Source organism: Mauremys reevesii, linkage group 4 (genome assembly GCF_016161935.1).
Source record: "Mauremys reevesii isolate NIE-2019 linkage group 4, ASM1616193v1, whole genome shotgun sequence".
Taxonomy (NCBI): domain Eukaryota; kingdom Metazoa; phylum Chordata; order Testudines; family Geoemydidae; genus Mauremys; species Mauremys reevesii.
In genome coordinates, this window is record NC_052626.1 from 138,209,986 (window position 1) to 138,230,557 (window position 20,572).

The 20,572-nt window shown below is 42.4% G+C and overlaps 1 protein-coding gene and 2 long non-coding RNA genes across 5 annotated transcripts; 1 reads left to right on the plus strand and 2 right to left on the minus strand.

The window, feature by feature from the left end:
• Positions 1-790: 790 nt before the first annotated feature.
• CAPZA1 (capping actin protein of muscle Z-line subunit alpha 1) lies at positions 791-20,126 on the plus strand. Of its 2 annotated transcripts, none has more exons than XM_039537196.1 (10): positions 791-932; positions 9,738-9,801; positions 11,108-11,159; positions 12,230-12,293; positions 13,775-13,981; positions 14,460-14,539; positions 16,025-16,103; positions 16,686-16,757; positions 17,556-17,618; positions 18,384-20,126. In XM_039537196.1, the coding sequence occupies exons 1-10, from the start codon at positions 894-896 to the stop codon at positions 18,522-18,524; spliced, it is 861 nt and encodes a 286-aa protein (XP_039393130.1). In that variant the 5' UTR covers positions 791-893; the 3' UTR covers positions 18,525-20,126. The 2 variants fall into 2 exon arrangements, with proteins under 2 accessions (XP_039393130.1, XP_039393128.1); XM_039537194.1 differs by having other exon boundaries at positions 877-968.
• On the minus strand, positions 1,221-3,316 carry LOC120404498. Its single transcript, XR_005598017.1, has 3 exons — positions 3,170-3,316; positions 2,907-3,043; positions 1,221-2,109 (listed from the first exon to the last, which is right to left on the minus strand). It is a non-coding gene; the product is annotated as an uncharacterized LOC120404498 (long non-coding RNA).
• On the minus strand, positions 6,402-15,400 carry LOC120404499. 2 transcript variants are annotated; one of them, XR_005598018.1, is made up of 4 exons: positions 14,799-15,400; positions 13,995-14,104; positions 12,205-12,393; positions 6,402-9,075 (listed from the first exon to the last, which is right to left on the minus strand). It is a non-coding gene; the product is annotated as an uncharacterized LOC120404499 (long non-coding RNA). The 2 variants fall into 2 exon arrangements; XR_005598019.1 differs by lacking the exon at positions 6,402-9,075 and adding an exon at positions 9,312-11,668.
• Positions 20,127-20,572: the final 446 nt, after the last annotated feature.

Below are 20,572 nucleotides of genomic sequence, written 5' to 3' on the forward strand. Positions count from 1 at the left end.
TGAGGCACACCGTCCACACTAACCATTTGGGGGTACACACAGTACTGGGGGTGCATGCCCTGCTCTGGAGATTTGAGGCACACCGTCCACACTAACCATTTGGGGGGTACACACAGTACAGGGGGTGCATGCCCTGCTCTGGAGATTTGAGGCACACAGCCCTCACTAACCATTTGGGGGTACACACAGTACTGGGGGTGCATGCCCTGCTCTGGAGATTTGAGGCACACAGCCCTCACTAACCATTTGGGGGTGCACACAGTACTGGGGGTGGATGCCCTGCTCTGGGGATTTTGGGGTGCATGTCCCAGACTAGAGATTTGAGGGTTACCCAATACTAAGGGACCGCATTCCCCTACTGCCCGGGGATGAGGCTTGGCTGTGCCAGTGTCAGCACCCCTCTGGCGTGCGTGGGGCCTCTCCACGCAGTACATGCCAACCCCAAGCAAACAAAAATCGTGAGATTAGGAAGCAGTTGCGGTGCCTTTTCATTTGCTTTCCCATGGCTGGCAATGCATTCAGTGATTCAGTCACGTTCCCCTTTGCAGTCAGGCGGGCAGAACCTCCCCTAATGCCCTTCCCCTGCCTCCAGGAGCTGGGGCTTTAAGAGCCGCCGCACCCAACAGTGCGGACGCGCCACGCACCGAGGTCACTGCACCAGGAGTAGAGGGCGGGGCTGAGCCACTGCCCAAGACCGAGATGGCACCTATTAGCGTCAATGAGAACTACCGGGGCCCACGATTGCCCACATTCAAGATGGCGCCAGAAGCACTTCCGGCCAGGCACTTCCGGATAGGCGGTCGCCTGCTGCCCCACCCCATCCCCCGCTGTCAGTTCCCGGCGTGCTTTGCACGGGGTGGCCGGCGGGGCGGGGCCCAGCCAAAGCACCCAAAATGGCCGACTTCGAGGATCGGGTGTCGGACGAGGAGAAGGTAGGGGCAGGGTTTCTTGCCTCCCCTGAGCTTACGGTATAGCGCCCCCTTCGCTGTCCCCATCCCCTAGGCAGACAGGGCCTCGGCCCCGCGCTACGGCAGGGGGAGACCCCCAAGCAGCCCCCTGCCCCTATAGAAGGAGAAACTTCTCCCACTACCCCCCACGTCCAGGGAAGAGACCCCCCTGACACTATTCCTCTACTCCCTCATCCCGCCGGGAGAGACCCCCTCTAATGCCCCCACATCCCTCTCTAGCGAGGGATGAGACACCCCCTTCTGCTGCCCTCCCATAGAGAGGGCACAGACCCCCTAAACACACACGCAATATATCTCCCTGGTGCTCCATAGAGGAGGGGCAAGGACCTATGTGAACTGTTACCCCATAGGGAAGAGAGCCCCCTATTGTATCCATCTTTCCTCCAAAAAGGAAGATAGTCACAGCCCCATGAGAGGGAGAAAACCTCTTATGCTAATTTTGACTCAGTATGGCATGTGCACCCCCCTCCCCATAACTATATCCCCTTCCTGATAGAATTCCCCCTCCCCCTTGCTCATTTCAGTGGAGATGGCACATAAGGGGTGGTAGTACCTCCTTCCCCTTTTAGTGTGTCTAATAGTGGGGGGAGGGATGGTGGTGTGTCTCTCCACATTTTATTACTTCACAGACATGGGATAGGAATTGCTGCTTGCTATGGGAATAGCACAGTTCATCTGGACTGTTTCCAGTTGCCATTTGGAGGAAGACCTTAGACAGTCACTAGCAGAGAGCCAGGAGAGGAGCAGTCAGTTCCTTGTGATGATTGTTTCCTTCTAAGGTTTTTGTGCAAATGCTCTTTCAAGTATCTTTTTCAGTGACTGTGGAAAAAACTGTAAAATGTCCATTTTCTTGTTGATGTCTTGTCCTTTTCTAATAAGTCTCAACTCCTGCACCACCACTGAATGAACCAACCTCAGGTTGGAAGTCAGCTAGCACACAAGTTGGAAGACGACTTGTGACAAGCCTCATCTCTTATGAAAAGTCATTGGACTATTTAGTGTCAACAGAGCAGACAGGGCCTCTCCTACAAAGCAAATACACTGACTACATCTATATTGTCAATCTTAACTAGTCTAAAGCTTTCATTTTGCCTTTATCATCTTTAGTTGACGTTTTTCTAAATCCTCTTCTGATAGCCCCCTATGAAAAGAACACAATGAAAATTCAGAACACGTAAGAAATTACAACCATAATTTAGCTGCATAACCTGGGAGTATATGGCTGTAGTCTGGGACATGTTCAGGAACATGAATTTGCCAGCATAGTGTAGGCAGACAGAACATGGCCTACTTGCTACTACAGTGTATAAAAAACGCTATCTTGTTCTCAGTTTTCTTTCCAGATCTGGTCAGTCAGGGTGTGTCAGTTCCTTAATCTGCTTCTGCTAGCAATAGGCGTTCTCGTTGATTAAACTTTGGTGTCATATGCAAGAGGTGGCACAAAGAGTAGATATAAGAAAGATGGAATGAGATCACCAGATCTCTTCATAAAACTCAAAACATTTTTTTCAGTGTTTTAAACTGCTATTGGGAAGGTTAATTTTTTTTTTTTAACTTTTCTTCATTTCCTCTCCACCACCACCCTCCAATATTCTTTTGAAATTTTCTGACCAGGTTCAGCTCATAATTGAATCTATGAAGCAGATCCTTATTATGTACTACCCTGGCTTTCCTTTCACTTGGAAGCTAGAATTACCTGCTGAATGTTGATACTAAAAATGGAGACCTACTTTACTTAGCTAAACACTGGTATTTTAAATTCTGATATTTTGGTACTTTGCATTATTTATCTTCTCATGACTTTGGGTGCAAGTACTATGTTAGTCTACTTAGTAGTATGGGATAAAATATGCTTCTGAACAATTCAAAGGCTAATTTCTAATAGTTTTCTCTATTTGCAAACAGCAGTTTTTAAGCTAAACACCCAATAAGTGATACCTGGTGTTTGGGGTGATTCTGGCCTTCTGTTTCTGTAGCTTTCTTTAGTCCAGGCCTCTTCCTAAATCAATGAGGTTAGTGACCCTTTGCAACAAAAGAAAGGAACAAACCAGGCAAAGGAACATAGAGGCCCCTATCTACAAAAAAAATAATAAAAATAAAAAAATATTAGGCTCTACTGTGTTTCACAGAGCCCCCACTCAGCTGCTGCCTAACCCTGTAGGCACTTAAATTTTTGTTGTAAAAGTTTTTAAGATGCTTACGTTTCAGCCTTTGGGCACTTGCACCACTGTCTCATACCTAAGCCCCAGTGTGATCAAAAACTGAGTCAGGTGTTGCCCTGTCTATTGTGCTCACTAGATTGGGCCCTCTAAGCAACCTCAGAGCATACTGAATTCTACACAAAATGAATGGAGGAGTGATCACCTCCTTTAATACCTTTAGCCCAGTGGTTAGGGTTTTCAGGTGGGATGGGGAAACGCTGGTTCAGTTATCCTGCCTCTGCCTGATGAGAGAGGATTTGAACCAGGATTTCCCACTTATCAGGTGAGTGTCCTTACTACTGATTTATAGAGTCACTCATTCTGTCTGTGGGATAATGAATGTTTAAATAGATATGCAAAATGGGACAGCTTCAACAAGAGAAATTGAGAGACACTTACATCAGAATAACCCATAGTCCTTTATCAGAGGGGTAACTGTGTTCGTCTGGATCTGTAAAAAGCGACAAAGAGTTGCCCTGTAGCCACAGGACTCATAGTCCCTTAGTTAGGGTAGTTTGCTCAATGTTGTATAGTATAAATTCTAACCATAAGATTGTATATTTCCTTCTTTTGAGTAAATTCTATACCATTTTCAGCTATTTATACTTTATAGTTCATTATTGAATTTCAGCTGAAGATTTTAACAAAATAAATTAAGCCATCTTTTACCCCTTTCAGTAGGCGTTTCCCCAATTGGGACAGAGATTAAATGAGTTGCCTGTGGCATCACTGACATTGGCAGGGCTGGGAATAGAAGTCAGAGCTCATAGTCTTCTGTTCTAACCAATTGACAACCTTGCAATCACTTTGCTGACAAATCTAGGGCGTTGTTTGTCTTGCATATACTTTCTCTTTTTAAATGCTTAGCTTTAACTGCTCTGACTTTAAAAAAAATCAGTGCACATCACTGAGAGACCAAGCAAAATGAACTAATCTAGTTTGTCACATCTATAAGTATCTATTCGTTGTCCCTCATAGTCATAGGTAAGTGTTGGATAATTGAAGTGTATGCTGCATATTTAAGACTTTTTGAATGTATATTGCTCTGGCTTCTTATGAATTCTTTGTACTGTCACCCTCTTTTTCTGCTTCCATTTACAAAAAAATAGTGGTCAAGTGACTTCACTACTTGATGCTTTCCCCATTTTAGAAAGAGGAAGTTAGTTTCTGCTAGCACTCTGCAGAGATACCTGAAATGGTAATGATGAGCCAGGAAGTAGGTCAGTTTTGCAGAAATAGTGTTAGTTTCATACTTCTGCAGATGAACATGCTATCAGTGTGCTGACACCCAAAGGCGAAGAGACTCCAAAGTGGTGACAATGCGGAAGCTTGATATAGAGGATTAAATTCTTTACCACATACAAAGTCTGCTGCTTCCATTTCATGGGTAGACATTGCTGTTTTCGGTTGTGTAGAGTAATGATTTCTTCCCTGTTTTTTAATTGCTCCAGATCAAAGGGAGGGGAGGGAGAGGATAAAGTTACACTTTATAAAAATGATTACACGTCTTTGCAGTGTGTGTTTTGCTCATGGCTGCTGTTTTAATGGCACTTGTCCTAAATGTAGATTTGTCAATCACTGTCTTGTCTATTTAACTTCACCAATCCTACTAAAGTGGGAGAAGTTACTTACGGATTGAAGTGTAAGTAGGAGTTGTGGTTTATTCAGGGTTTGAGTCCTGGACTTAGTCTTTTAGGAAGCAAATTACTATAGGTGCAGGGCAGAATTTGGGTCTATAGTGGGATATAATACCAAAAGAGAGGTGGTTATGTCTTCCTAACTATAATAAGGTCCTACTTTATCAGGGCCCCAAGTATAATGCAGTTGTGCAGCTGCATTAATGACCAGCCACATCATTTTTCTAATTACCAAGACGTTGCATAATTATAGGCACTGCATAATTATTTTTAATGGCCTTTTACCCAGCTGCCATTTTAGGAGCTCAGTTGGAAGAGTGACTGTGTCCAGTTGGGGAAGTGGAGTAGGGGGACTATATCCCCTGCTTTGATCCTTCCAATTTAAATGGATCTTGGCATCAGTTAGATGAAGTTGTGTGTGTACTCTGAGTACAGCAGTTGTAGTAATGCTTTAACATTTCCAGAGTGATATACCTTATGTTTATGCTTATGCTTGTACTTTCTAAGAAAAGCACACACATCAGCCATGTAGGGTAGGGCTCACAGTAAAGTCTACAGGGCAAACTGGGGTACAGCAATGTCTATATTAGTTACTATCCAGTAATCCTGATCACAGTTGAGGATAGTCTAACGCTTTCTGTTACACATTTTCAGAAGTTATATGGATATTAGATACTCTAACTAGAATGAGAGTTATTTAGCTAGTGGGATTTTATTAGACAATGGAAAAAAACACATTTTAGCAATTCTAAATGTCTGGCATGTTTCAGCAAAAAGCAGAAAGAAACTAAGGGTTTGTCTACACTGGCACTTTACAGCGCTGCAACTTTCTTGCTCAGGGATGTGAAAAAATACCCCCCTGAGTGCAGCAAGTTTCAGCGCTGTAAATCACCAGTGTAGACAGTGCACCAGTGCTGGGAGCTACGCCTCTCGTGGAGGTGGGTTTTTATAAGCTGGTGCCGCAACTACACGGCCACGTTAAAGCATGGCCGCAGCAGCATTTTAACGTTGCTAGTAAAGACATGCCCCCAGACTGGAAAGGTGGGCAAACATTCCATCCCACTTCATACCCTGTTTATGCCTTTTTATTCTTTTGTCAGTTGCACTCAAACTAATGTAAATATTTTGGGCATTAAAAACCATATTTTTTAAAATAAATAAGTATAAATAGTTTTTGATTTTCAAGTATCTGTGACACTGGCACCTTGCTCAGGCTCAGTCCAGCTAAGATGGAGGTGATGCTGGTAGGATGGGAAAGCACCCAGAAAGCATGGCAATGCCTCCCCTGTCGGTGAAGTGTTTTAAATCCCTTTGAAGGATGTGGAATTACAAGCTAGACGCCAGAAAAATGTTTTTAAAGGGGATTGGCCTCTCAACTCTGCTCCTGCAGATTCATTAATTGAATGATTAATTTGATATTTGTACTACTCTGGTTTGTTATTCAAAATGGCCTTTACAGGACAAATTTAAAACAATTCTTGCTGTATCAGCTGAAGACAATGAATGTAATGCCTTATCCAGCAAGAAAGCCTTAGCCAGCTTTTGCCATAATCAAAAGCTAGGAATAACTGTAAAACTAAGTGGAAAAAAGTGGTATGTTTTATATATAAGCCTCAAAGGGAGCAGTGTAATTGTGTGGCTGAGTCTATTTGCCTCCAGAGTCCTGTCCAGTAACATTACATTCCCTCAGGTACTGTGCAAACCATAAAGCCTAGCTTGGAATTAGGGAACCTGTTGTTTAGACTGAAACGAATTTGCCTTAGTACCAAAGCCACGTGAATTCAAATGATACAACACACTAGCATTCAATACATTTTAGAACTCATTGGTGGTTTTGATTTTCCTTTCCCACTTCAGAGTTCAGGAAATCTCAGGTATTACTTTCTTCTGACATCAGCCTGCTCAGATCTTTATCATAGTGCTTCTGATTCCAGATGCCTTCATTTTTTCACTACATTGTGAATTTTAATGATAGGCCCACAGTACAATGATCAATGAAGTACACATTTCTAGACAAATGAATTAACAATGTGTCACAGAATGGCACCAAGTCCCTTTATTGACACATGCCAGAAATGGTTCCACATTCTGTATGGAATTGTTTTCAGTTTTTTCCTTAACCAGAGACTCCAAATGAACAGTAATTCCAGAAGAGAGTGTAACATGGCATTACTAATGATCAGGGATCTTAGCTTTCCATGACTGAAAAAAAAAAGTATCCGATTAAAAAAACCTCACAAAAATCCATGTTTTTCCATGGTTAAAATGAAACACTGAACTAGTTCCCTAGCCACAATATATATAGGTATCAGTGTTTTAGTGATGTACAGTAGAACCCCATTTATCCGAGCCTCCATTATCTGGCTTTCTGTATTAACCGAACCACCAGGTGCCCAGGGACTGACCACCCATGCCCCAGCCACCACGGGCTGACCGCAAGAGCTATCAGCGTTGGGCAGCTGGTGGTTCGGTTAATACGGAGAGCTGGATTATGGAGGCCCAGATAAACGGGGTTTTACTGTATACGTTTTTTATTTTTTCACAAAATGTAAAAACTCAAGATTCATTGTAAAAATGCAAAATCCACATTTTTCCATGGCAAATGGATTGCTAGGATCCCTGATAATGATAAACCATGGTGTCCAATAGTGAATCCCTAGTCAACTCTGTGCAAACTTAGCAATTAATTGATAGGCTTAGATGAGCTTAAATAGAAATTTTCTCTCTTGTTTCCAAATAGGAGGTCTTAGGTCTAAAAGTTTCCTGATCATATTCACTCTATGGTCTTCTTGCACAGGTCATATTGTGTGGATGAAAGAGAGAGACGTACCTGTGTAATCAAAGTAGTATACAGACACAATATCCTGAGTTTTGAAGAGGTATTCAGTGCATGCAGCAGAAATAATGTTGGCTTAGGGTTTGCTACTTTGTATTCCCAAAGGTTTTGTGGCTGCTTTTATTTAAGTATTTTGAGATGCTTTAGCTCCAGTAAAAAGGTTTAACTGTGGCTCCTGCTCTCTAGATTGCAAGAACAAGAGGGTCCTGATCAGACTGACACAGTAGCTAAACAGGTCAAAAACTTAGAGATAAATGCCCAGCCTCACTGCTGACTAACTCTCTGATCCTTCCAGTGTTTGTGAAAAGCCTTAAGACCATGGGTTGTATCACTGATCTGCTTAATCAGGCCGAGTCTCTTTGCAACGTGCTTCAGGAAATAATGTTTCAGTAGCTAGCTTGAGAATAACTTTGACTTCTGTGAGCTCTTCTCATTTTTTTTCTACATTGTGGACACTTGTTTGCTCTGGAGGACATCCATCACAAAGCCAGGCAGTGTTGGCAGGAGGTGTGCCCCCAGCTCAGGGTGGTGCGATTCACCAGAATCACACAACGGCAGATGCAAGAGAAATCACTTGTTGAAATCTGGAGGCTTGTTTCTGAGGAAGGGTCTCCCTCTGCTGACATCTCAATTTCATTTTGTAACTTTCCATCACTGTCCACTTTTGCACTTTGTATGTTTCCATCACTCCCTGTTTTTGCACTTTGTATCTTTACACTTTCTTCCATGAGTTCTTATAATTTCAGTTACTTTCCCTTTGAAGCCTGTAAAGCATAACTAATTGTGTTTAAAGTAGGCAGGAGTACATCTTTATGCAAATTTCTAGTCCCATGGTACTTGGTGAGGAGAGGGTATTTGTCTTCCTTCTTGGAAGGGATCTCCTCTCTCAGCTATCACATGCTGCTTGTTTTCTGGTGGTCAGTGGCATCTCCTCCTACCAGTCATCAGCAGCAATGCAATTACATCACAGGCAACTCTCCGGTATATTACACCTCTTAGCTACACAGTTATCCAGTAGGCTGTCATCTAGTAGCAGGCCCCTCTCCTCCACCCCTTTCAGGACTTTGGTAACTCACTCTGTACGTAATTGACATATGGACCTCCAGGTAATTCCAAGCTGTGGAACTCAGTGGTGTTTTGTTAGGTCACAAGAAGACTCATAGATTTATATGAATGTTGGCTAATTGTGTGTGCACTTGTGCAGGCTGAGCAGTTTGGTGTCTAAGGTGATGTTTGTGATCAAAAAGGGTGTTTACAAAGCAAAGTCCACATTTTCAAGTGTTCACAAATTTTGGGTGACCATCTTGGGAGTCCTAGAGATTGATTTGTCAGAGGTGTTGAGCAGCTGTAGCTTCCATTGACTTCAGTTAGAGTTGTGGGTGCTCAGATACTCTGAAAAATCGGGCCCAAAGTCTCAAGTTGGGTCCCCAGAACTGGAAGCACACAAAACTAATGTTAGGCTTAGAAGGATTAGATTTTTATCAGTAAATGTCAGTAACCCTCAATTTCATTTCACGCCCACACACACCCACCCACACTATTTCCATTGATCATCAAAATTTACAGATGGGCAAAGAAAGAAAAATGCTATTTGGGAACGTTAGAGTTTGATTTAAGGGTATTTACCATGTATTTTGGCATATGATATTGACAGTTTGTATTTTAACTGTTAGAAAGCTTTAACTTTTTGACTTTCAACATCTGTCACTAAATAATAATTGCCTGACTCCCTCATAATTTCCTACAATTGTGAAAATCTAAACTTATGACCATCAAAATGAATGCATAAAACCCATAATTTTGTTCAACTGTGAAAATTTACACTGATAAAAATTTTAAAAATACTTAAACATAAACATCAATATCCATCCAAATTATTAAAAAATAAAAATCAGATTGTCGAGCTTAACTAAAGGACGCTTTTGAAAATTTGTGCCTAAATCTGTCCATAAATAGTAGCACTATCTATAACTGTAACACTCCGTTCTGCTAGTGAGCTATGCTGGTGTAAATATGTTGCAGTTTGTTGGTACCTAAACAAAAAACTAGCACTGTTTATGGAATTTAGTCTAATAACTATTCTGCTTTACTGCAGGTGCGTATAGCTGCAAAATTCATCACTCACGCACCACCAGGAGAATTTAATGAAGTGTTTAATGGTAAGTAAATAACAGAAAATTAAATAGCTCATAGGATTTTCAAGGTTTCAGATATTATCAGAAAGAAAATATTTAAGGTATCTCACAAAATATGATTGGCAGAGGGGCTATACTTTTTAAGGCCAAGATTTTTCAGAAGTGGCCTAATGATTTTAAATACCGCCTTATGACATCTTACAAGAGGCTGGATACTCAGCACAATCAGACCCTGTTAAAGTGTCCCAACTTAAACGCCTCAAAATTGAGGCACCCAAATCAGCCATTTTTGGAGTCATGGCCTAGGATCTTAGGTTAACGTAAATCTTTTTGTGATCTTTGTTTGTGTGCGCTTGTCACATGGGTGTTGTTCTATTGTTTCCTTAGTACCTTTTAGGCTTGATCTGAACTGTTTGAAGCCATTTATATCAATGCAAAATCCTTTGTCTGGATGTCATTTCACCTTGCTGCTTTGGTACAGCATCGACTTGATGGTATTGTGATGAATAGTAAATGTTCTAAACTGGCTTTTACCAGACAAATGTAAAATCTAATTGTAAATGGATATCATCAGGTACTCTGAAGTTTATGTTATGGAAACATAATAGTAACTAACTTTCCATTTATGTCATATATTTTGGACTCCATCATCAGAAAACACCACAGGAGCCATTTTCACTGTTCAACAATGGTGTGACTGGAATTTTGTTAGAGCCAGAAGAGTTTTTGGTTTACTGTCATTCTGCCATAACTCAAAAGTGGCTAAAGAAGTTCTTTAACTTAATAATGAAAAAAAAAAGTTGTTTTGAACAGTGACCAAGAAAGAAAATTACAGCCCCAAAGGTACATGTTTCAGAAAGCTGTGAATGTATGAAAATGGAGAGTATAATGGAAAATGATTAATTCTTATTCTGCTACTACTCATAATAATCTTATGTAGAGTTTCATCAGTAGATCTCAAAGAACTTTATAAAGCATCATTATCCCCATTTTACAGATGGGGAAACTGAGGCATGGTTTGCCCAAGGTCTCACAGCAGGCCAATAGAAGAGCCAGGAGTAGAATTCAGGTCTCCTGAGTTCCAGTCCAGTGCTCGATCCACTATAGTGATATAGCCTCTCTGCCTAGCATGGTTATGCTTTACTAGCCTTTAATCAGAACCATCACACAGACAGCAAGGAGGGAAGAATTTAGTTCCATTATACAACCACATAGTGTTTAGTAAAATGATTTACAGCCACTGTAATGTTTGTTGAGCCTCTGCTTCCATTTCAGTTTTAGGGTGCAAAGACAGACATTTGATACTCTGTCTGAACTTTCTTTTCTCTAGATGTCCGGTTACTGCTTAACAATGACAATCTTCTCAGGGAAGGGGCAGCACAGTAAGTATTGTTTAAAACAGGTTTCAGAACATTTTAAGGAAGTGTGTGAGCATGTGTTTTTTCAGTCTAATGACATAACGATGTGAACTGCGATCAATTGTAGTGTTGGTGGAGGGGGCGATGTACAGTAATTTCCCTCTCCCAACCAAAGCACATGGAAAGGTGGAGGGTCACCTCCCAAAAGTCTAAGCAGAACTACCTTTGTTATAATAGAATCTAAACACATGAGGAGAGCCAACATATATATATTGTAACCTTTTAGCATCCTAATGAATGAGTCATCTTTGTTCAAACCATCAGAGGACTGGTACCTGTCATGCTGTCTGGAGTATCAGAGAGGTAGCCGTGTTAGTCTGGTTCTGTAAAAGCAGCAAAGAATCCACCTGGAGTGGCTCATGATGGTGAATGCCATCCTCAGGGCGGGCAGATGTCAAGAAGCAGAGATAAGACCCCAGCTAGTTGTATGTTCTATAATTAGCTTTCACCAACCCAGTAACAAGTGTGAACTCCTGAAGCACAAAAACAGTCATACCACGGAGTCACAGACAGTCCCCTTGGGCACGCCAGTCTATCTTGTCCCCCAGGCAAGCTGGACGGAGGGCTTGCTACATGTACAGTGCTGCAGCTGTGTCGCTGTAGCGCTTTAGTGAAGACGTGGTAGCTGTGTTGATGGGAGAAGCTCTCCTGTCAACCTAGCGCTGTCTACACCGGGGGCTAGGTTGGTATAACTACATTGCTCAGGGTGTGGATTTTTCACACCTCTGAGTGACGTGGTTACACCGATGGGCGTTTGTAGTGTAAACCTGGCCTTAGTGATAGTTGGTTGCTCTATACCAAAGATCTCAAAATATTCATGTTGCTCCCATCACAGGAAACCAGTCATTTACCCCAGGTCAATTCATACCTTCGATATCACACAAAAAATATCCCCAAGAGCACTGTCTATGAAAGTATTAAACATGGACATTTTCTCTGTACTGGGATTTGTATTCATTAATCCCTCAGTGAAAATATAAATAATAAAGATTGCACAGTTAAAGCTTACCTTTTTTCTTTTCAATTCTTAACAGTGCATTTGCCCAGTATAACATGGATCAGTTCACTCCCGTGAAGATCGAGGGGTATGATGATCAGGTAAGACAAAGTTTTGCTGCCTGTCTTTGCAGGTTTTCAGATTGGTATCCATCACTGCAGGTATTACAATGTCCTTCCATAACGATCGGGATGGGAAGTTCTGGTTAGGTTGAAAATATGATCTTCTGATCACCTGACATTTTTCTTTGCACTCAGTACTTAGCAAACTTCTCTCCTTACAGAAAAGCCTCAGACTGAATGTTTCCTTGTGACCATGCTCTCTGTTACTAACCAAATGGGGCTAATTCCATACTTCTTCCTTGGGCACAACTCCCTGCTAAAGCCAGTGGAAGTCTTGCCTGAGGCAGAGTGAGCAAAGAATGCTTTTCTTTTAGGGCTGTTTAGCAGCTCTCGGATGCTGCATACTCCCAGCTCCCATTGGTTTCAGTATCAGGCTCTTAAAACATAGCATATGTTCTTTTTCCATATCCATCTATACCAACCCCCTCCTTATCCAATTATTCCAAATATATTGGCTCTCCCATTATATCATTTCAGCCTTTCTGCATTCCCTTCTCCTGTATAAAACCACAAACTAAAGAACTTCCCGTTTCCCTCCAAAAGATGGTCTGGGGATTTTTTTGCCTCTTGATAGTTACAGACTTAAGTTTCACAACGGGTATAATTAATTTCCGTTTTTCGGAGGAAGAAAGTGAGCCCTGTTGGAGACTGAAAGCAGGCTTGGCTGCCTCTTGTTTCTGAGCTCAATACTGATACAGGAACTGCATCCCAGTGTCCCCTTGTGCCAGAGGGTTCCCGTGGTGCAGGCATGGGAACTATAGCAGTACTAGGCTGCCGATAGAAGCAGATTTGACAGAAGCTATATAACCTGTGAGAAGGAGGTTTGGCTCTTCTGCTTGGTCTGGCTCCTGAGATGACTGATCTCCTGGTGGGACAGGGAATGCCCTATTGTGCTGTTCAAGACCATTCACCCCAGCCTAAACCTGATACATAGTGAAGTAGCCACATCTACTCTTCCTCCTTGACCAGAGGAGGAGTTGCTGCAACATAGAGGCTTATGGAAGGAAGAAAAGAGAGGAAAATGATGGAACCCTGAGGTACACCCACCCTTCCCTCTAGGAAGGAGAAAGAAATGGGGTTTGAGGTATCCTATTATAGTTTTACAGAAGCAGAATAATTGATGTTTGTATTTCGTACAAAGGATCCCAAAAAACATTGTAAGCTTTGTATACACAGCATCACTGAATGCAGCCATCTTTGGGCTAGATAGCTACAACATAACCATGCTGAGAGGAAAAGTTTGTCCAAGGACCTCACAGCAAACCACAAATCATTAAGTGAACCATAGAAACATTAATGTCCTTGCAAAGGAGAGGGCACTTCAGATCATAAGGTTTCATCTGAAACAAATAGCGCCTTGTGGTGAAATCTAGCAAACTTGCACTCAAGAGCCCCAGAAGAGCAAAGTGACATTTAAATCATCATAAGGAAGCGCTTCAATCTTTCGCTTTATTTTTCAGGTCTTAATTACAGAACACGGCGAGCTGGGCAATGGCAGATTTTTGGACCCAAGGAACAAACTTTCCTTTAAGTTTGATCATTTAAGGAAAGAAGCGAGTGATCCCCATCCTGAGGACACAGAAGCAGCTCTAAAGCCATGGAGAGATGCCTGTGACAGTGCGCTGAGAGCATATGTGAAAGATCACTATCCCAGTGGCTTTTGTACTGTTAAGTACCTACCTTATTTCATTGATGGTTCTTTGCCCCATGTCTGTTAGTCCCATAGGGAGACTTTGTACTGTATTTTGGGCTCGCATCTTCGTGAGTGTCTGTCTTGTAGGTCCTTATTCCTGTACAGCAAAGACAAGAGGGTGCAGAGATTTTGTGTGCGCAGTCATATCATGTGTAAACCAGTGGCAAAATGTTTCCCTTAATTACCTCAATCACCTGTGGGTAAATTTGCACGAATGCACCTTGCAGCCCTCTCCAGTGCTAAGCTGACCAGGAAAGGGAAGTAATGTGTGTGTGCATACACAAGGTAGCTAATGGTATATGTGCACTGTCTGCTCTCGCTCAACGCTGTGGTATAGCAGGATATTGAAGCTCCATCTAGTGTTCCCAGGATTAGGAACACAAAGCTGGTGGAATACACGCAGCAAGAACTTGGCACTGTGATGCTTATTTTTCATTTCTTTATGAATTCAGGTTTACGGCAAGACTATAGATGGACAGCAGACAATTATTGCCTGTATTGAGAGCCACCAGTTTCAGCCCAAAAACTTCTGGTAAGAATATTTTCAAGTGTTGGTGCTGTTATGCTTAAACAAAGCACACAAGATCTTTTATAGGAGAGAAGGCAACACACCACATTTATTGAGAATACAGCAATTAGCATATGCTTTTCCGTCTCTCTCTCTCTCTCTCTCTCTCTCTCTCTCTCACACACACACACACACACACACACACACACACACACACACACACACACACACACACACACACACACACACACCTACACACCTGCCAGTTGATGTTTATAATTACCAGTCCAGAGTCTGGATCAATCTAGTGGCCAGCCAGATTGGTTGCAGAGGGGAGCCGGGCTCAGTCGGTCGTGATCCGGTGCTCCTGGAGTAGTGGCAAGACGAACCCAAAGCCCCATGGCAAAGCACCCTGTTTTTATAGTCCTTTTTCTCTGTTGAAATCTATGGATTTTGCTGTGTCAGTTTATGACCGGTTACTCCTTAATTGGTGTTCTCTTTTGATGTTAACATTCCAAAACACCTCCGAGAGGGTCATCCTGTCCCGGATTTGATTTAATCAGTTGTCTTTAGGGGTGCCAGCCTCCACCTCAGGGTCATCAATCTGCCCTTCCTCAATCATGGATGCGCGTTGATGGTTCTCTGGCGTCAATAAGTCTCTATAAGTGTCTTCACTCCTCCTTTCTTGACCATCTGGTTAACAGTGGCCTTCACACCTTATCTTTTCCTGATGCTTGCATTCCTCATTCACACAAACAGTCTTTTACAGAGACCTTTGAGGATACAAACAGCAGTTTTTTATATCAAGCAAAAAATACATTGTAAATTAAACCTTGCTAAATTTTATAACCAAAACAATTCACATTGAGGCCCAGACCTTCAACGTTCCTCAAATCTACTTAACATAAGACACAATACAGGATCCTGTCTCTTACTAACTAAGCCTTAAAACAAAGAACTAAAAGGGTCCAATTTGTAATGCATATGGGAAACAGAATCCCATAGACCCAAAGGGTCAGTCCTTTCTGCTTTTCAAAAAGGGTGGCTGGCAGGATGAATTCAAATCATACATTAATTCTCATAGTACAATTATAAAATCCTGCTCCTACAGTGCTCCTGCCTTTTCTAGCCCTTTGAGCATGAGTTCTTCCTTTCCGTGCCTGCTTCCAAGCAGTAGGCTGATCCAGAACAGGTCCTCTGCTGCCAGCCTTGCTCACTTCCCAATAGCTTCTGCTTCTGGCCTGCCACATGGCAGGCTGGATGAAATTGCTCTGAGGGAGGCCCCTGTGCTGCTCCATGAACCAGCCAGGGAAAGAGGCACTAGTGAAGCCAGGGAGCTGTAGCCCTCATTGTTTTGGAGCCCAAGCTGTACTGATGCATTGAACTGCTCTGCACCAATGGACTGAGGTACCAGGTGAGGCCTTTGAATGTGGTCACAGGGTGCTGGAAGACGAGCAGAGGCTGCATATTGGGCTCTTTCCAGTCAGTTTGTGCTTTGGTTCTTTTTAGGAATGGCCGTTGGAGATCAGAATGGAAATTTACCATCACGCCCCCTGCGGCTCAGGTGGTTGCAGTGCTGAAGATCCAGGTTAGTTACACTGCTCAGCAACAATCACATCGGTTGCATCGCTGCTTCTCAAGGAGTTCTTATGGGTTTGACTCAGAAAAGAAATCCTTAGAGGTCCACAAAGATGTCATTTTAAACTAGGACACTTCATGACTGCTGACTTGTGCATCGGCTGTTTAAAATACTAAAGGAATGTAAGTTATAAAGAAAGTTATAATAGCTAAAATCTGTCCTGATTGTTTAGTGTTAGTGGATTGTACTACCATGTGCATCCAAGCTCTGCACTTCACTACTGGTCCCTGCTAACCAGGAGTGAGCCTACAAGCTGTCCTATGAACCCTTTATTGCCTGCTCTCATCCCAGCTGTAATGAGTGTTTACTATATTAGCGTAATATTGAAAGGTCCTGGCTGAGAATAAAACCCCTTGGAAAATCCAGCCAGCCTTAATTAGTCTCCACTGCAGGCTGAGAAAACTGTCACAACATTGTGACCGTGTCTGTGGACAGTGCCTAGCATAATGGAGGTCTGGCTCGGTTGGGGCCTCTAGGTATTACCACAATATAATGTTAATTATAAACTGGGCTTATTCTTTCTTTGTGCAGGTTCATTACTATGAAGATGGCAACGTGCAGCTAGTTAGCCATAAAGACATCCAAGACTCTCTAACGGTTTCAGTGAGTATGGAGAATTTACAACATTTCAGCAGCTCTTCTGTGTTGGTTTATGTCCCCAAGGGCAGCTTTGCTCTCAAATATGACTCCACTCTTGTGTCACTTACTGTAAAGGCTTTTGATCAAATTATAGGCTGACAAGTCAATGCAGCAGCAACACATGCAGTGGCCTATGGAAAACCCAGCTTCTTACACTGCTTGTAAACTAAAGACTGCAGGGTGTTAGTTGTATGCTCTTCACATTTAGAGTAGGGGTCACATATGCCATGGAGGAAGCTAGTCGCCTTCTCTTCCCTGTGGGAGGAAAAGGGAGAATTTGAACCAAAATACACCAGCATGTTTCTGAAAAATCTTGATCCTTCAGCACCAAGGCCAGGCAAATGTAGTTGCAACAAGTGCTTGGGTGTCCTCACCCCTGTGCTGAAGAGAAGGTAACAGTCTTGTAATGACAATTAGGCCGGAAGGAAAAGGGAGGCAGTGGTGTCTGTTCACAAGTCTGTTCTGTATCAAGAACACCCAGTTCTCTTTTGCTCACTAGAGGGCAGCCCTGTCTTTCACTTTGCACTGGATAGTGTGTTTAATGTCAGCTTCACTTACCTCTGTTCCCTGCTGAGTAGCAGCACAGTTGCTAATGGGTACTGGCCCGATGTAGGCCTGAAACTGTCAGCTTTGTCTTTCCCTAATCGCTGATGAGCTAAGTAGTTACAGAATTTCATTCTAGAAGGAAACCCATTTAATAGATTTTTATATTCAGCCTTTTGATTGAACCTGAAAGTAAATTTTGTTCCTCTGACTCTGCAGAATGATGTCCAAACAGCCAAGGAATTTATTAAAATCATAGAACATGCGGAAAATGAGTATCAGGTAAGAGAATTTAGCAGGGATCCCTGTGATTCCATTAGGCTTGTTTATTTTCATAAATATTTTAAAAGATACTTCCCTCTATTTACAAACAATCAGAACATGAAAGATTAATGTTCTAGTTTTGTTCTGCCCCTTGTCCTTTCTTCTCTGCCTTCTTTTTCTAGTTTCATAGTCAATTTATCTGATTTTGATTGTAAATTCTTTGGAGCAGGGACAGTAGTTTATCTGTAAGCCACCAGGCACAGTTATGGGGCTATCTAAGTGTTTAAAAACAAATGAAATAAAGTCAGCAGTATGGCAAGTCCCTTTAAAGGATATTAACAAGAAACTGGAGTGGGTCCTGGAAGGTGCAAAGTCACTGATTCCAATTCCTGAGAAGATCACACTGCGTACAGCTGTTGGCAAACTCAGCAGAAAGGCCAGGGAGCAGGTGAGTCAGGGAGCCTGAACTCTCCTCTCCACCTCCCTGTGACTAAGAGCCTTTGCTAAGGAAAGGTCTGCTACAGCTTCCCATGCAATGCTGGTTCTGTGTGTAAGAAGGGGCCTTTCCAGAAGGCCTTTTGCAAATAAATTCACTTGAGAAGGAGGAGAAGGCAAGAGACCCTTTCTCAACATATGCACACTCCCCTGCTAAGTTTGCTTTATCAGTTAGTTGGTAAGCAGCATGCCTGGCTTTAATACCGAGTAATGCTTTTTGAAAGCATCCATCCTCCTGCTGTAGTAGTTCTGCTTAGAAAAACACTTTCAATGTGGTTGCTTTTGCAGACGGCAATCAGTGAAAACTATCAGACTATGTCCGACACCACGTTCAAAGCCTTGCGTCGGCAGCTGCCCGTCACTCGCACCAAGATTGACTGGAACAAAATCCTCAGCTACAAGATTGGAAAAGAAATGCAAAATGCTTAAGGCAGAACTGATGAGATTGATGAAATGGTAGCGTACAAAAAACTAAATGTGGTCGTATGCCAAGTAGGTGGTTTCCAAACCAGTGTGGCATTTTGCTAGGGCTTTCAAAGCTAACAAGTTTTCTTGCCCCAAGGAGAACTATTGAACAAATAGCATTGTCTTTGTCTTTTGTGTTCCCTACTGTTGTGGAAAAATTCACCCACAGACTCAGACTCAGCCTGAGGCCCGTTTATTGATTACACACCAACACGCTGGGGGCAGCAGGTATTGGAACTGCTCCCCCGAAGCAAAGCCCATGCAGGAGCTTTTAAAGCTTGAAACCACTAACAAATTACACATACTTGAGTAATAATGACCTTATTTGGAATACATTGCAAAATCAATACAGGTCAAGAGTTAGGGTCTTTTCGGTACTTTCCAGCACCCTTTTGCAACCTTGCCTTGTATGGATGTAATTGAGTTAGGGCTCCTCGGTATTTTCCAGTCTTTTGTTACAATCTTGCCTTTTAAGGTGTGCAATTACACAATGGTCTACGGGGTACAGTTACACAATGGGGGAGGGCAGGAGTTTCATTTATAATTGCTTCACACCTATAGGTGATTGAATTGCTTCACACAAGCGGTTATTGCATTTTTAAAAACAGCAGACTCATATTGCAAATTGTTCTTGTTTCAAGGGCTTTCCACCGCCTTCCCTCTGGCCCCTCTCTTCTTGTCTTAACCCCTGACCGCTGCTTTCAGGGAGCACAACACTTGGCTTCGCTCAGGTTTTGGCCTAGATCAAGCAAATGAAAGCCTAGCATTAGGGCCAGCATTTTTTTTCCTTCACACTGCCATGCAAACTTCCTGTTACTGCATTTACTGATAGGTCATTTGAATTAAACCACATTCATGGTTCGATGATATAGCTCTGTTTGGGAGTCACTGTAATTACTGGTTGGAAAATTTCCTAGCCCTGAAAGCCCTTCTATAAATACAGGCAGGTGGTGTTGGGAGTATTTTCCCTGCACCCTTATACAGCCCTCCAGATACTTCAGTAAGTTTGTCAGATCTGGTAACATCTCAAGCTGCTGCGCTGCAAACTGTAACAAATGCCAGAGAAGACGCATCTCCCACATATGCCTGCTGTTGATCTCCACATAGCAATGGGCCTATAGGCTTAGATTTTAATATCTGAAATGAGTTTACATGATCCCTTACAGAAATCTCAAGAAGGCCAGATTTTCTGTGTAAGTAATTTTTTTAAACCCAAAGATTCCATGTTCCCTCTAAGTGAACCTTTTTTTTTTTTTTTTTTTGGCTTTTCTTTTCCCTGGAAGTGTGGTTAATAGACATCTGCATTTTTACAGAACAGCTAATCCAGTTAGTTCTCTCTTTTTTCCCCCCACTATTGTTAAAATGTGTTAGTATTGTGACTGCTGAGACATTTTGTCTGGTTGGAGATTAAATATTAGAGTTAAAAATGCAAATGTCTAAGGAATAGTAGGTATGTTGTGCTTTAATGCTTTGTGGCAGGTTCCTAGAGTTTGTACCACAGGTGTATGAATGGATGGTGTATTAAATGATAAATAAAAGATTTGCACCCAAGTGAGAGAAAAATCATTCGCAATCTTTGTCTCTTTCTGTTGGGGCCAGTTTCTTGTTATACTTGGAATGCTGGGATTAATATCTGCTTTTGAAAACTTGTTCTAAATTATTCCATTTTTCATAGAACAGAAAACAGCTGAGTGATTGAGAAGCAGCTTCCCCTGAAAGAGAGAGGTACATTTTCTCTCTCTAAGGCCATGTCTACACTAGCACTTTTATCAGTATAAACGATGTCACTCATGGGTATGAATAAAACCACACCCTGGGCAACATAAGTTACCCCGACAGAAGCGCCTGTGTGGATAACACTACGTTGGCTGGAGACGCTTGTTTGAGGTAGTTTAATTATGTCGACAGGAGAGCTCACTCCCATCGGCATAGAGCGGCTACACAAGCGATCTTACAGTGGCACAGCTCAATCGGTACGCTAGCTAGTGTAGACATGGCCTAAGAAGCCAGAC